At 35.2% G+C, this 14,281-nt stretch overlaps 2 protein-coding genes and 1 pseudogene across 3 annotated transcripts; 2 read left to right on the forward strand and 1 right to left on the reverse strand.

The window, feature by feature from the left end:
- Positions 1–1,061: 1,061 nt before the first annotated feature.
- LOC142522881 (protein FLX-like 2) lies at positions 1,062–4,420 on the reverse strand. Of its 2 annotated transcripts, none has more exons than XM_075626456.1 (5): positions 4,299–4,420; positions 3,085–3,690; positions 2,440–2,585; positions 2,131–2,228; positions 1,062–1,750 (listed from the first exon to the last, which is right to left on the reverse strand). In XM_075626456.1, the coding sequence occupies exons 2-5, from the start codon at positions 3,672–3,674 to the stop codon at positions 1,277–1,279; spliced, it is 1,308 nt and encodes a 435-aa protein (XP_075482571.1). In that variant the 5' UTR covers positions 3,675–3,690; positions 4,299–4,420; the 3' UTR covers positions 1,062–1,276. The 2 variants fall into 2 exon arrangements, with proteins under 2 accessions (XP_075482571.1, XP_075482570.1); XM_075626455.1 differs by having other exon boundaries at positions 2,434–2,585.
- A 4,161-nt stretch (positions 4,421–8,581) lies between these two features.
- Positions 8,582–10,475, forward strand: LOC142523334 (mediator of RNA polymerase II transcription subunit 18). Its single transcript, XM_075627089.1, has 6 exons — positions 8,582–8,724; positions 9,008–9,107; positions 9,286–9,343; positions 9,424–9,780; positions 9,885–10,008; positions 10,197–10,475. The coding sequence occupies exons 1-5, from the start codon at positions 8,689–8,691 to the stop codon at positions 9,985–9,987; spliced, it is 654 nt and encodes a 217-aa protein (XP_075483204.1). The 5' UTR covers positions 8,582–8,688; the 3' UTR covers positions 9,988–10,008; positions 10,197–10,475.
- A 1,592-nt stretch (positions 10,476–12,067) lies between these two features.
- On the forward strand, positions 12,068–13,966 carry LOC142523348 (zinc finger protein CONSTANS-LIKE 2-like; annotated as a pseudogene).
- Positions 13,967–14,281: the final 315 nt, after the last annotated feature.

The raw sequence follows: 14,281 nt of genomic DNA on the forward strand, positions 1-14,281 counted from the left end.
ATAGTTCCTAAATCTTAATAGGTTCATTATATATAAAAAGTCTTATACTTAACAATAATATGACCCGTTATACATAAAAGCCTTATATTTAACAATAATATGGCCGGTTCGGTTTTTCGGTTTTTTTGGGGATTAAAACCGAAAACCGAACCGAAAAACCGAACTTCACAGATTTTAAAACCATGACCGACCGAAAAACCGATAAACCGAACCATTTAAATCAAATTATTTGGTTCGATCGGTGTTTTCGGTTTTTCGGGTTTTTATGCCCACCCCTAATCATGAATATTGAAATATGTGTACTGCAATAAATGATAATTTCATTTATTGTTTGCATTGATTATATCAATTCATTTAGTTCAAATTTGAATTTAATTCATTTTTATATTAATTCAAATATATTTTATGTATTATATGTCTTTTGTTATTTTTTATTCAAAATGAAACTAAACTCTATTAAAAACATAAACTACATTAAAACTTTTGCATTGATTATATCAAGCAATTTAATTTGTGATATGATTTGAAAAAAGTATTTTTCATTAGTTTTATTAAATTTGATTTAAAAATATTTATTTATCAAATGTTAAAAAATAATAATATATATAGTTTTTCAAAAATTAAAGAATTAAATATGTATTTAGGTTGATGGTCAACATTAATATTTTAAACACGATAATAACCATGTCATTGCCTTAGGGTAACATAATTAGTCGACATACATTTATATTTAAGAATTTTTTTTCAGAATTAGCGAAAAAATAGTTTCTTATTTTTATTTTTTTATAATTATATTATTTTTTTATAATTTAAATATCTATTATTTTTTTATAATAATTAATTTTTAATAATATCATCTCGTGCATCGCACGGGTTAAATACTAATATAATTTTTAAAACAGACCATGATACCAAAGTTAGTTATTCTAAGTGTCTCAAACTTAATAAAATAGTATATAAGCATACATATGTCATTCATTTCTCGATTCTTATAACCACATGTTTCTAAACGCAATTACCAATATATGACGCGCTTTATTCTTCATAAATTGCCAAAAAAATTCAACAATTTCATTCATATCACACTCATGAAAATAAACCAAATAAATTCACCAGATTATAATGAAAACGAACAAGTGTCATAGAATCTCAAACCACAAATGGTTCGGGGATCCCTCTGAAATCGCCATCCCATCCACAAAAGTACAGATTAATTGCTCAGATAGAAGAGGTTGAGTTCATATTCGAGCAGGGTTTCCACTTAGTGGCCACCTAATCATTCTGATCCACCCCTTGTGCTCGGTGTAGTAGATGCATTATTGTTCGTCGGTGCCAGTCCTTGAGCCCCTGTAGTAGCTCTTGATGATGCATCGTGGCCCGGGACTTTGTGCATATCATAATTAACTCCGCTTTGTCCACCAAAACTGGACCCAGATAGTCCTCTTTGGGTATCATAACCAGCTCCAGCTGGTCCCCTTTGAGCATCGTATCCAGGTCCTGATGGCCATCTATGAGCATCGTAACTAGGTCCAGATGAGTATCTCTGCGCATCGTAACTAGGTTCGGTTGGTCCTCTCTGAGCATTGTAAGCAGATCCGGCTGGTCCTCTAAGGGTGTCATAAACAGCAACAGTGTTGCCTATTTGGGTATCATAACTTGTTCCAGTGTGGCCTCTGTAAGGATCATAGTTAACAGATGCCCCGCCAGCAGCACTGGCAGCAGTCATACCTCCCAAAAAGGGACTTTGGCCCTGTTGCATTAAACAAGTAAAGAAAACAATCAAAAATAGAAGTTGATGCTAAAAAACCAAATGAACAGAGAAACCTTGAACGCTAAGAAAAAACAAAATTTTCTACTTCCAAGACAAAGATGTGAAATTTATAAAATCATCTGAAGGTAGAATAGGCATCAATACATGATAGGGATCACTTTTTGGGAATTATTTAGGAATGATCACATTTTTGGTATTAGTGAGAAATGATCCCGCTTTCTTGGTCCAGTAATGGAATAATGTAGTCGAATGGTTTAAAAATGGTGAATTTCTGCTTTCAAACAGCATGATAACAGAACTCCATCTTGATTTTATTCGAGCTATTATGGATCAAATTGTTCAAGATAGCTTATTTATACCTGAGCAGCACCATAGGTATTTTGGGCTGGGTTATAGTTCGCCACAGGAACACTTCCATTGTATCCAGCAGTTCCAGCAGAACCACCATGTGACCCTCCTGCAATATCATAGTAATGCATGAGCTCCCAAAAAGCTGAAAAGAACATTGGTCCGGGCAGACCTGGTAAGGGAGTCTGGAAAACAAGTTCAAATTTTATTTATAAAATTTTTCTAAAAGGTCAAGTCTCGTCCTCGATGCAAATTCTTAGATTTGCCCCTGAATTGGCACACATATATTGAAAAGGAAATAAATCTGAAAATACCTATGCCTGTTCGAGGATCAAAGTTTGTGGAGTTAGATAACTCTGTTCTGAGCTTTTCCACTTCTCTCGTCATTGCCGCATTGTTCTTCTCCATCACTTGAAGAGATTCCAAATGATCATGATACAACTTCTTCTCATAATCATAGGTAGCCCTGTACAGAATCGACCATAACATCATAAATACTATCTGCAATACCAAACTGAAACTAGAAAAAAAATTACGAAAACAAACTCAAAAGATGTAATAATTAAGCTCATGTTGTTTTTTAGAGGAATCTAGAAATGGGAAGTTATCGAATGATTATACGTAGAAAATGTGCATGTTGATTGAACTCAGCACAACCGAGGCATTTTTGGTGTCTTGCATTCTCCCATAACATCAAAAATACTATCTGCAATGCCAGATTGAAACTAGGTAAAAAATTACAAAAACAAACTCAAAATATGTAATAATTCAACTCATGTTGTTTCTTCGAGGAATCTAGAAATGGAAGTTATCAGAATGATTATACATAGAAAATGTGCACATTGATTAAACTCAGCACAACCAAGACATTTTTGGTCTCTCACCTTGTCTTTTTTGAGATTCAATAATTTTAAATCTTTTATTTCAACCAAAAGAAAAGAAAAGAAAAGAAAAGAAAAGGCAACCTGTGATGCTGATACTCCTGTCTCAAACTGTCAAGCTCAGACATCAGACAAGGAATCTGTTGTGCTTCCGAGTGAGCCATCTGAAGATCACGAGTAAGCTGCTGCACCTTGGCAAACAACTCCTTCCTCACAGCTACTAAGTTCTGAGCCTCAGTCCTTGATTGCTGCAACTCCAACTTAATGCGCTTTGAACTTTCAAGTTCAGCCTCCATCATTGAAATTTTATCCATAATTCCTCTAGTCTGATGTTCCTTCTCAGACTTCATATCCGTGATGTGAGAATGTACTAATTGCAGGTCATGCTTGGCTGTAGCAAGATCTTGTCTTAGAGACCCATGAGTAGCCGCTAGCCTTTGGTTTTCCGTAGCAAGTTTCTCTATCTCAATATGTTGTGCAGAAAGCTTGTGTTCCATTACCTCAGGAGGCGGTAACATTTCAAAAGGAGGGAAACCAGCAGCTGGTGGAGGAATTGCCGAACTATAAGGATCGGGATACACTGCACCAGGGCCAGGCAGTGGACGACGAAGGTGAGGAGGAAAGACTCTACCTTGGCTAGACATAATGAGCTGCTGAACTTGATTTTTTATCATGAACAACCACTTGGCACTGCATATAGAGAGAGATACAATTTTTAAAAAAACCACATACCCATACAAAACAAGCAGCACAGACCACCTAAAAACTGTGTCGAGGGTGGGGGTGTGAAATGGGTTTAAGTGGGGAGTCTCGACACATTTGGGAGGTGAAACTGGCACAATTTGAAAATTTACATAAAAATTTCAGATTTATTTCGAAAATTATAGGGAAACCACGTTAACTAGATTTATGGATTTTAACAGATCAACTGTTTCAAACATTGAAGCCTTCTAAAATAATATTATAATATTCTTGATTATGAACTCAAGTTAAACTGTTACTGATTTGCATCAATTCCTCGCTTTCACAAATATCTAAAGAACCAACCTATCAAATTACCATCCAAACAATATAAAAAAAGTACCACATGATACCTTAAGTTAAAATAAAATTAAAAACCAAAAGAAATCCGAGAACTGACGTTATCGTCGAATTGCAAACTATACACGCCTAGAACTATCAAATCGCAAGTTTTTTAAAACGAAATCATATTAAAACGAACACAAAGGTGAGTGCAAAACAATAACTGCATGAAAGGTAAATCAACAAAGGATGATTTTCGCGAATAAGGTCTCTACCTGATTTGATAGGGAACAGACAGATTGGGAGCGAAAAGCAAAACCAAAGCAGCTATCCTGCGAAAAATCAGTCTTCAGATGTCTAAATTAAACCCCAGCAAGAAGGGAGGGGTAAATAATAGTTTTGATCTTTCATTTATTAATTTTGCATAGAAAAATTTATTAAATTTATTTATTATAATAAATTTTAATAAGAATAATATATATATTTTTTAATATATAATTTATTTTTAATTAATTTAATGAAAATTTAAATGTATAATTCATATTTATTAAGCTTGTTTAGGATCGATAAAGGCTTGAATAAGCTCGTGAGCCATGCATATATTCGTTAAATAAAGCTCGAGCTCGGCTCGATTATAAACGAGTCAAGCTCAAACATTCAAGAGTTCGGATCGACTCGACTCGATTACATCCCTCAATTGTACAGAATTCTTTTTCCCAATTTAATCTAAATTTTCTCGTTAAAAGAGAAAATGGTGTATGAAGTCGACTTTACGAGATATTAAAAACTGGAGATTGGTTTTATATTTCAAGACAAAAATTATATTTTATCATATACATAAATGTGGAATACGTTAAGAAATTTATTGTTTATATATTAATATTCACACTCAAACTCGGTAAATTCTATGCTTGAGTTATTAAACCTGATAAAATATGGTAAATTATATTGTACATGGAAAAAAAATTCTATGCTTGAGTTTTTTTTTTTCACGTAAACAGAGAAATTATTCCGGTGTAGTTAAAATAAAAATTATGTGGAATAAATCAAGTATACATTTATATTAAAAACTCTAGTTCAAAATTTATTGAACGTGGGAAAATTGGGTAATTTTATGCTACATAAAATCTACTTATATGAAACCACGAATAATTTGTACAGGATACAAGATACGGCTATAAACTGAAAGTTTTTTAGTTCTTTATTTGTTATAGCTGCATACCAAAAAACCAATCTTCAATAGTAAAGTTTTCAGAGTTTGTGTGATTATACTGAAACAAATGAAAATGCTATCCTGTTCCCAAATCTAATCCAAGATCAAGTTGTTTTTACTAAATCATTAAAGATATTTCGAAATATTCAACATCTAACATATCTGATCTAGATAAGAACAAACAAGAAATTATACTCCATCAAGATTTCTAGTTTTTTCACCTCAGTGAACTCTCCCACCCAACTCTATAAATTAACGCCTTGAACCCATCATTTTCACTGCGCGGTAAATATTGAAACTACCCTCTAATGGCGGAAAGAACCTCTTCCGTTCTCCTGATTCTCCTATGCCTCTCTGCTTTTATCTCGGGTGGTTTAAGTGTTACTCATGTCACCCACATCGCCGCCGTGAACAACGGCGCAGTTAAGCATGCCGATGAAAACAAGAAACCAAGCGCCGCCGGAAAAGAATTAGACTGTTTCTTTGGCTTACCACATCTATGGCCTCACCCCCCATTGCCCTCCGGTGATTTCAAGTGGCCCCCCCATTTGCCTTTCACCCTTCCGCCGCTACCCGCAGGAGGTTTCCAATGGCCTCCCCATTTTCCTTTCACCCTCCCGCCGCTACCCGCAGGAGGTTTCCAGTGGCCCCCCCATTCTCCTTTCACTCTCCCGCCGCTACCCACCGGGTTCAAGCCACCACACTGGCCGCTTTTCCCTCTGCCTCCATTGCCCGCCGGCGGATTCAAGCCACCACACTGGCCCTTCACCCTTCCGCCGCTACCCGCCGGATTCAAGCCACCACACTGGCCCTTCCCTCTGCCTCCATTACCTGCCGGTGGCTTCCAGATACCCCCAAACTGGCCTTTCGTCCACCCTCCATTCCCTGGCCATTTCTGGCCGCCGCATGGTCACGCTGGCGCCGAAGTTGTCGACAAAGATTCTGTGCATGCCCCACATGCTTGATTCTCAAATTATTTTGTTCTTTATTGTTTTATTTATTTATTTAGGCCGTGGATCCTAGGCGTTTTTGATTTTGGATTGCTGCATTTATTACAATCAGTTCAGATTTTTTAATAAATAAATAATAGTAGTTAAAAATGTTTATATATATGACCCAGTGAGATCTCTTTATTATAATCATGAAAATAAAACAAATATCTATTTTTCAACATATTTGTTTATGTAGTTATCATTACAAACTTAATTAATTTAAAATCTAATTATTAGTTATTAGATATAATCACTCACAAAAAATTATGAAAATGTTTGTCAGGTCTGAGATATCTCAAAATGACGATAGTTCGTTTTCATCTCTAGTTTAATAGATGATGTAATGTTGAATTAAATATCACAATTTGTTGATCTAGTAATGTTGAGACTATTAAATAATTAATGATTTTTTAAAGAATGAAATTACGAATAACTTTATATATATCCAAATTGAATATATATTCGTAATTTATTATAACTAGGGATTTTAATCGTTGAATTAAAATTGAAGAGTTGTTCGTCAGTTGTTATTAATTCTGATTATATATTCGAAGTCTACGAAGTATAGATTACATGTTCATATAAAGTTTTCATAATTTAAATAAAATAACATATTATTTGAAGTTAATTAATTAGGGTGTCTTTGATGGTAATATTGTGAATTAAATACATCGGAATATTAAATTGATAAACGATAAAAATTTATAATTGAGTTTTTATATTTTGTTGAATTAATTGTTGTTGGGCTATTTGATGTTATACATTGAGGTTGTCATGATTGTGTTAATACAGTGACAATGGTATGATAATTGTTGTTAAATTATTTAGATACATCACAAGCCTCATGATCAAAGAAGTAGTCAGATACTCGATTATCATGTACGTGTTGACGTACAAGCATATGTTGTCATTGTTTAGTTTTGATAAATATTATTGTATTGAATGATGGTAAATCACTGGAATTGAGTGATTTGATATTATATTTATTGTTGTTTATTATTGTTGATGTTGTTGGGAGACATATTGTTGATGTTATTCGATCGACGATATTGTTGTCGCCGGAGTAGGGATGCGACGTACTGTTGATATTGTTGGATCGATGATATTGCTGTCACCGGAGTAGGGGTGCGATGTATCGTTGATGTTGTTCGAACGACGATATTGTTGTCGACGGAGTATGGGTACGACATATTGTTGATGTTGTTGTTGCAGTAGCATGAGGGTGATGTCGTTGATATTGTTGATGTTTTGATTGTTCAGCAACAACAAATGGGGTATTTATGTTAGGATTTCAGTTATATTTTATGTTATTAATATAATTGTTATGCATTACAATGATGATTGTTGTATATGCTCACCATTTGAGGGCTATTTATGTTGGACATGTTATAGGACTATGCCGTGAGACAAGATAGAGATGAAAGACTAGGTGTGTATAGTCAAACAGTCATGTAGTGGATAGTAGATAGAGATAGTAAAGTTTATTTTTTTATTTCAGTTGTGTGTGTATTTATTATATTATTTCTGCTACACTGAATGAGATAGCGTGATGATTGCATTATTTTGTCGTATATACATTATATTATTACGTCGTTGAAAAGAAGATTTTATGCATATGACGTCACATGTTGTATGATTATGTGGTGAGGTTTGCGGAGCCATAGATAATTAATATCAAATAATAAGTTTCTATATTCTTCCACCAGTTGGACTCAAACTTTATAATAATCATTAAAAGATGCACATGTGTTACATGTGTTATTATTATTTTTAATTTGATCAAATAACACAAAACAATTAATACGAAATTATTTTCAATTAGAAGATTTGTTCGATTTAAAAGAGAAGTTTTGTTTATATTTGTTTTTATATAAAATATGGAGAGACTTGATGAGGGTTTTAGTAGGGTAATTATGAAATTAAATATTTTGACGTCTTCTAAGTTAGTTATTCTAAAAGTTTCACACTTAATAATATAGTATAGATTATCAATTTACAACCACATCGCAAAAAATAAATGGTGTCTTAAAATTTAAACGCTCTTATTACTCCCATATTATAAAGTAACCTCCATGTGTGTGTATATATTAATATTTATGGTAAAAAAATCGTCAACTTTTTGAGATACAATGATAAAACTAATAGAGAAATTTGAATATAAAAATTATCTACGTAAATCGTGTTTTTAAATAAAATTTGAGAAGCTTAAAAAAAAAATAGAAAAAAAATCGAGATTACAAATATACAAAATAAATTTAATATTAAATCTAAGGAGTCGAGATTTGAAACCCCGGCTCCTAATAATAAAAAACCCGAACATATTTAATTTTGTTATTCTTTTTTTTTTAAAGAATAACTAAAACCCTAATTGACTGATAGAAACCACTTTAATCTTTCGTATCCTTTCCCGATAAACTGCCTGCCTATCGGAGATCAATCAGAAAGCATCTCCGAATCCAAATGGAGTGCGTCGTTGAGGGAATTATAGAAACGCAGGTGCTTTTCCCAGATGCGTTTTGTTAGTTTTGATCATTTTACTGCTGAAAGTTCCAATTTCCCTAAATCTGACATTGTTATTCATTGGCAGTGTGAGCGAGCTTTATTTATCTTAGAGTTCATGTGGCCTCAATTCTGTTTTTTTCCCCTTGCAGTCTAGCTAGAATTTTATGTTTATTTTTTTCCTCGATTTTATATATCCATTTGATACCTTTGATTTTTAACTCAAACTGGGTTCCCAATACTCATCAGTTTTGATTGATACCAAGTGTTTTCTCTGCAGCATGTCGAAGCTCTGGAGATTCTTCTTCAAGGACTCTGTGGTGTTCACAGAGACCGTTTAAGGATTCATGAACTATGTTTGAAAAGTGTCCCTAACCTTGGTATGGATTCAGTCTTCTCTTGTAGCAAGGGCTTACAAATTACCATATTAATTAATATTCATTACATATATGACAATGCACATTTTCGTCTTATTACGTGGAGAAATTCGCATTGCTTTGTTGGTCAATGCTTGTTCCTGTAAATACTCCAATGAGTTTTGTTCTCGATTTCTGTTAGGTTTAGTAGCCTCAGAATTACGGCTTTTATGTGATCTCGAGCAATCAGAGACAACATGGTAAGAAGAGGTGTGATGCTGCATTTCTTTTAATCATTGAATGTGTAAAGGTGATTTCTGAAATTTTATATAATGCCTAGGACCGTCCGACACATTGGTGGTGCAATGAAAGGTGCTGGTGCTGAGCAAATCTCAGTGCTGGTGAGGAATATGGTGGAGAGCAAAGTAAGCAAAAAAGCTCTTCGCCTATTTTATGCACTTGGCTACAAATTAGACCATGAGCTTCTGAGAGTAGGATTTGCCTTCAATTTCCATAGAGGTGCTCAGATAAGAGTTGCCGTCTCTTCAGTCAATAAAATGCTCAAACTTCATGCTACGGATGAGGCAGTGCCTCTTACGCCAGGGATACAGTTAGTTGAAGTGACAGCCCCTGCATCGTCTGAGAACTACACTGAAGTTGCTGCTGCTGTATCATCTTTCTGTGAATATCTTGCACCGTAAGTGGACATGCTTAAGTTTACTGAGTGTCCCTTATTGTTAGTCCTTTTACGCCAGGAATACAGTCAGTGCAACGTAACCAATCTGTAAACTCTGTTTCCAGGCTACTTCATCTTTCAAAACCCAGTAACTCGACTGGAGTTGTTCCTACTGCAGCAGCGGCTGCTGCATCTCTGATGTCTGATGGTGGAGGCACAACACTTTAACAGAGCTTCAAGAGTCGCAAGGTATTACTGACCTCAATGTATTGATCATGGAGTTTAGCTCAAAATTCAAATGTGTCTGCTGTGCTATGTTATAGGAGTCCTTCAATTTCTTGAATGCTCTTCCCTTGTTGTTTGTCTTAAGGTTTCATAGACTTTTTTCTTGTGAAATCTTGGTAGGCTAAGCTGTTTCATACTGACTTTCGGTGCAGGTTCTTCAATTCCAATCCAAGATAACAACAGAATGTGGTGGGTTGTGATTAGCAGTCTTATGAGCAATGTATTCTGGCTCCATTTCTTAGAATATTCGATACAATAGTTGCAGCCTTGCAGGTGTGTAGTGAGTTGAATACATTTCTTAGGGTTCCACTTACTCATTTGGTGAATAATATAGCTTGATTGACTCAACCAAGTTAGCCATTTTCTATATCGGTTTTGGATTTAAAAACAGTATATCATAAAACCTATGAATTGTTAGGAAATTCAATTTTTCCAAAGTGATGTTTCTGATTGATGTGATTAAATGTGTACGAATCTCTTTTACATAATATTTATTCGGTGGTATTTCCATGGGTTTCCTTTTTGAGAAAGTCCTAAAATGGCTTGCGCCAATAGATCTTGGCTCGTGACATCTTGTTAGTGGAGCCACTTTTAAAGTATTTCTTCATCTTGGTATATTCAATTTTGTTGACGAACATGACATTGAATGAATCCAAATATTACTTCTTCTTTTTTCATAATAAAAACAGTAAATTTTTTCTTTCATGAACACAATTGAGATATAGAAATAGGGGTATATCATATGAATGAATTTAATCGAAATTGTTATATTTTTTAATATAAAAAATAAGCTTGAATTTTTCGGTGACTCAAATTTTAGGTGAAACTTGATTAATAAAATGTTTTATATATTTATTTATTTGAATTTTTGAACCAGTATATTTGTGAAATAAGAAAAATATATTGAAGTTTGTAAAGTTTCAAACAAGATAATTTAGATTTGAATTTATGTTAAAATGTATTCAACTAATAAACGAAATTGAAGCATTTGGAAGAGGTCATGAGTTGGTTAGAGAAAATTACAACCACGTGAGATGCTGAGGTGGGCCAGGAAAGCATTTCCTTTCATTGGACCGATGGCCCACATGATTTGGACAGCCCATTACATGGACTGCACTGTCAGTACAAATTCTAAACTCGTGGTTCAGGTTCGTAGTGATCCGGCCTTTTTATGACTTTCCTCATCTGTTCCCTTCCATATATTTTATATGTGATTCAATTGCAGCCACGTCCATCAAATTAAAATTCTAAGTCAATAAGTAGCCCCACAATGCACATATAATATAATATGATGCTACTAGGGTGGCAAGAATTCTTTGTATCTGAATGCGACTTGCACTATACCCTGATTTGTACTTAAACAAAATAATATGTATAGATATGAAGCAAATTCACTTTTATGATGAAATTGAATACTTTGCGGTGTGCTGGATCAGAGAACATTTCCAAAAATGCACCAATCTCGGTTATTTTGCGCTGACACACTAACTAAAGTTATCGGGGTTAATGACATGCTGGCCTTAGGTATTATCTCAAAGTTGCATCTAATGATCATCATTCATGTGAGGTATATATGTATAAAAAAAAAAAAATTCACGAACCTCGTATTTAAGAATGAATATAGATTGGTAGATATATAATTGAGGTAATATACTTAGTGGTGTAACAAGCTCCTTCTGGGCGGCTCGGTCAAAACACGACTGAAACTTGATTTAGCTCGAGTCGACTTTGACTACCTCAATACTCTAGTTGTAACTATATATTATTTTTAAAATATATATTTTAATTATTTTTTTTTATATAAACACAAAATTTTAACCATAAAAATAAGGCTACTAACATTTTCACGAGTGGAAGTTGAACTTAAAATTTAATAATCGGTCGAATTTGAATCAAACTCGAGTCTACAAAACTAAAATCGAGCTCGATTCGGCTCACGTGTGTATATCATGCAACCCGAATGACATAAAAATTATCACTTTACATGCCACCCCAGATCCTCCGATGGTTCCAAAAGCCACATCCCCGATCCCAATCACCACATCATGTTTAGCCCCACCAACCTTTCATGCCGACCACAAAATTGTAGCCCAGCTATTTCCACCCACGAACTTCCTGCCACGTGTCGTACCTAGATTCTTCCAATCCATTTCCACTCCATTACTACAGACTCCGCCCCCGCCACAACTCTTCAGACTACTTTGCACTTCAAAAATTATGCAGGAACAGTAAATACAAAAGACCATGCTGAAACTCGAAAAACATGGCAACGATGGCCATAACACCTGGGCCAGAGCCTGCGACACGTGCCGCTCCGCAGCATGCACTGTGTATTGCCGCGCAGACATGGCGTACCTCTGCAGCAGCTGTGATGCCCGTATCCACGCCGCCAATCTGCTGGCTTCCCGCCACGAGCGTGTGTGGGTTTGCGAGGCATGTGAGAGTGCTCCGGCTGCCTTCTTGTGTAAGGCTGATGCTGCATCTCTCTGCACTTCTTGCGACTCTGATATACACTCCGGCAAACCCTCTCGCTCGCCGCCACCACCGAGTCCCCATTCTTCCGCTTCCTGGCTTGCTCTACGGCCCATCCGCTCCTAGACCTGGTGGGTTCGTAACAGGTGACATTTTGGAATATGCTTTCTGAAATATGTTTACAATCAATGAAGAATGAACTAGTTGAGTAATCTTCAACACAAACTATGTGCTAACAGGTGATGCAGCAGCAGATGACTTATTGACTCAGGAAGGAGATGATGCAGATGAAGAAGATGACGATGAAGCAGCATCATGGCTATTGCTCAATCCTTCAAACAATAGAGAAAATCAAAGCAATGAAAATGAAGGGGATGACTATTTTGAGCTTGAAGATTATAATCCATGTCAAAATAATCTGTTCAATGATCAGTACAATAATCTGCAGCAGAATTACAACAGTACTGTTTCTCAAAGGAACTACGGAGGAGACAGCGTTGTCCCAATACAGAACTGTAAAGAAAAGGACAGTTTTTTCCAGATGGGATTTGAGTGCAAGGCTTCTAACTTGGGGTACACTAGTTATCCTACTTCAAAATCTCATATGGTAAGTTACCTTTGCCAAGAAGTCTTAGTCTTTCACAACATTTATGTGAAATTGTTGCAATATATATATATGGAGCATTTCTATTTCTGAGATTATTGATTTGATAATTTGATCAAGAATTAGTGATGACAAAAAAAAATATTGATAGAATCGAAACAAACCTCTTGCTCCCACATTATAATAATAATAAATAGTATAAGAAAGGGATTTTATTTTAAAATTGGAGCTTTGAATTGTTAGATTTACTATTAAAAATGGATCGATGAAATAGCGACAGTGCAGTAATCTTGAACAACCATATACTTAATTCATAATTTCCCAGGTTTCCCTTTCGCCAGTGGATGTTGGCGTGGTTCCAGAATCAAAACGTCCGAGATCTCAGTCTCCCACACAAGACCTCCAAAAGGGACAATCGATCTTTTCTCAGGCCCTCCAATCCAGGCAACTCTGCAGTTAACTCCAATGGACAGAGAGGCGAGAGTCTTGAGGTATTGGGAGAAAAAGAAGGCTAGAAAATTCGAAAAGACGATTCGATATGCATCAAGAAAAGCATATGCAGAGACTAGACCAAGAATCAAGGGTCGATTTGCTAAAAGAAAAGATGTTGAAGTGGAAGTGGATCAGATGTTTTCTACTTCTATAATGGCAGAAACTGGATATGGGATTGTTCCATCATACTGATCGGTGGGTATCGATCAGGAAAATGGTGAATAGCAATTAATTAAGCTACTGATGCTGATACTATGTTTTGCTTTAGCTCATGTTTATATTAATCGTAATATGATTTCTTGAACTTGATTCTTGTCCTATCTAAGTTGATTTGTGAGCTTGTGTGTATTCCTTCTTGATATTTTCAGAGGAATCCATGCTTATTTTTTTTCCCGGTAAACATAAATTCATAGATCAAAAGTTCAATTACAAGATACACGAGGAATCCATGAGTATCTTTGTATATGTATACATACGTACGGTGTGAAATAGAAAACATGTGTAGGAAATATTGGCCGAAAAATTATAAAATCCGATTGAATTCCAAGCAATGCGTCAATTAGATTTTTCATTTCCCTTTGAAGAAAAAAAACTGATGCTCTTCCCCCCCCCCCCCCCCCCCCCCCCCCATCCCCCCAAAAAAAAAAAAAACTGTTGGGACTGTGATAA

Source organism: Primulina tabacum, chromosome 13, assembly GCF_025594145.1.
Source record: "Primulina tabacum isolate GXHZ01 chromosome 13, ASM2559414v2, whole genome shotgun sequence".
NCBI lineage: Eukaryota > Viridiplantae > Streptophyta > Magnoliopsida > Lamiales > Gesneriaceae > Primulina > Primulina tabacum.

Bases quoted from the DNA above. Each gene is read 5' to 3' on its own strand.
- LOC142522881 (XM_075626455.1), bottom strand. From the start codon at position 3,674: ATGATAAAAAATCAAGTTCAGCAGCTCATTATGTCTAGCCAAGGTAGA. The intron at 2,586-3,084 runs GTTGCCTTTTCT...GATTCTGTACAG, and splicing joins CAGGAGTATCAGCATCACAG to GGCTACCTATGATTATGAGA. The intron at 1,751-2,130 runs GTATAAATAAGC...TTAATGCAACAG, and splicing joins ATACCTATGGTGCTGCTCAG to GGCCAAAGTCCCTTTTTGGG.
- LOC142523334 (XM_075627089.1), top strand. From the start codon at position 8,689: ATGGAGTGCGTCGTTGAGGGAATTATAGAAACGCAG. The intron at 8,725-9,007 runs GTGCTTTTCCCA...TTTTCTCTGCAG, and splicing joins AGGGAATTATAGAAACGCAG to CATGTCGAAGCTCTGGAGAT. The intron at 9,781-9,884 runs GTAAGTGGACAT...CTCTGTTTCCAG, and splicing joins TTCTGTGAATATCTTGCACC to GCTACTTCATCTTTCAAAAC.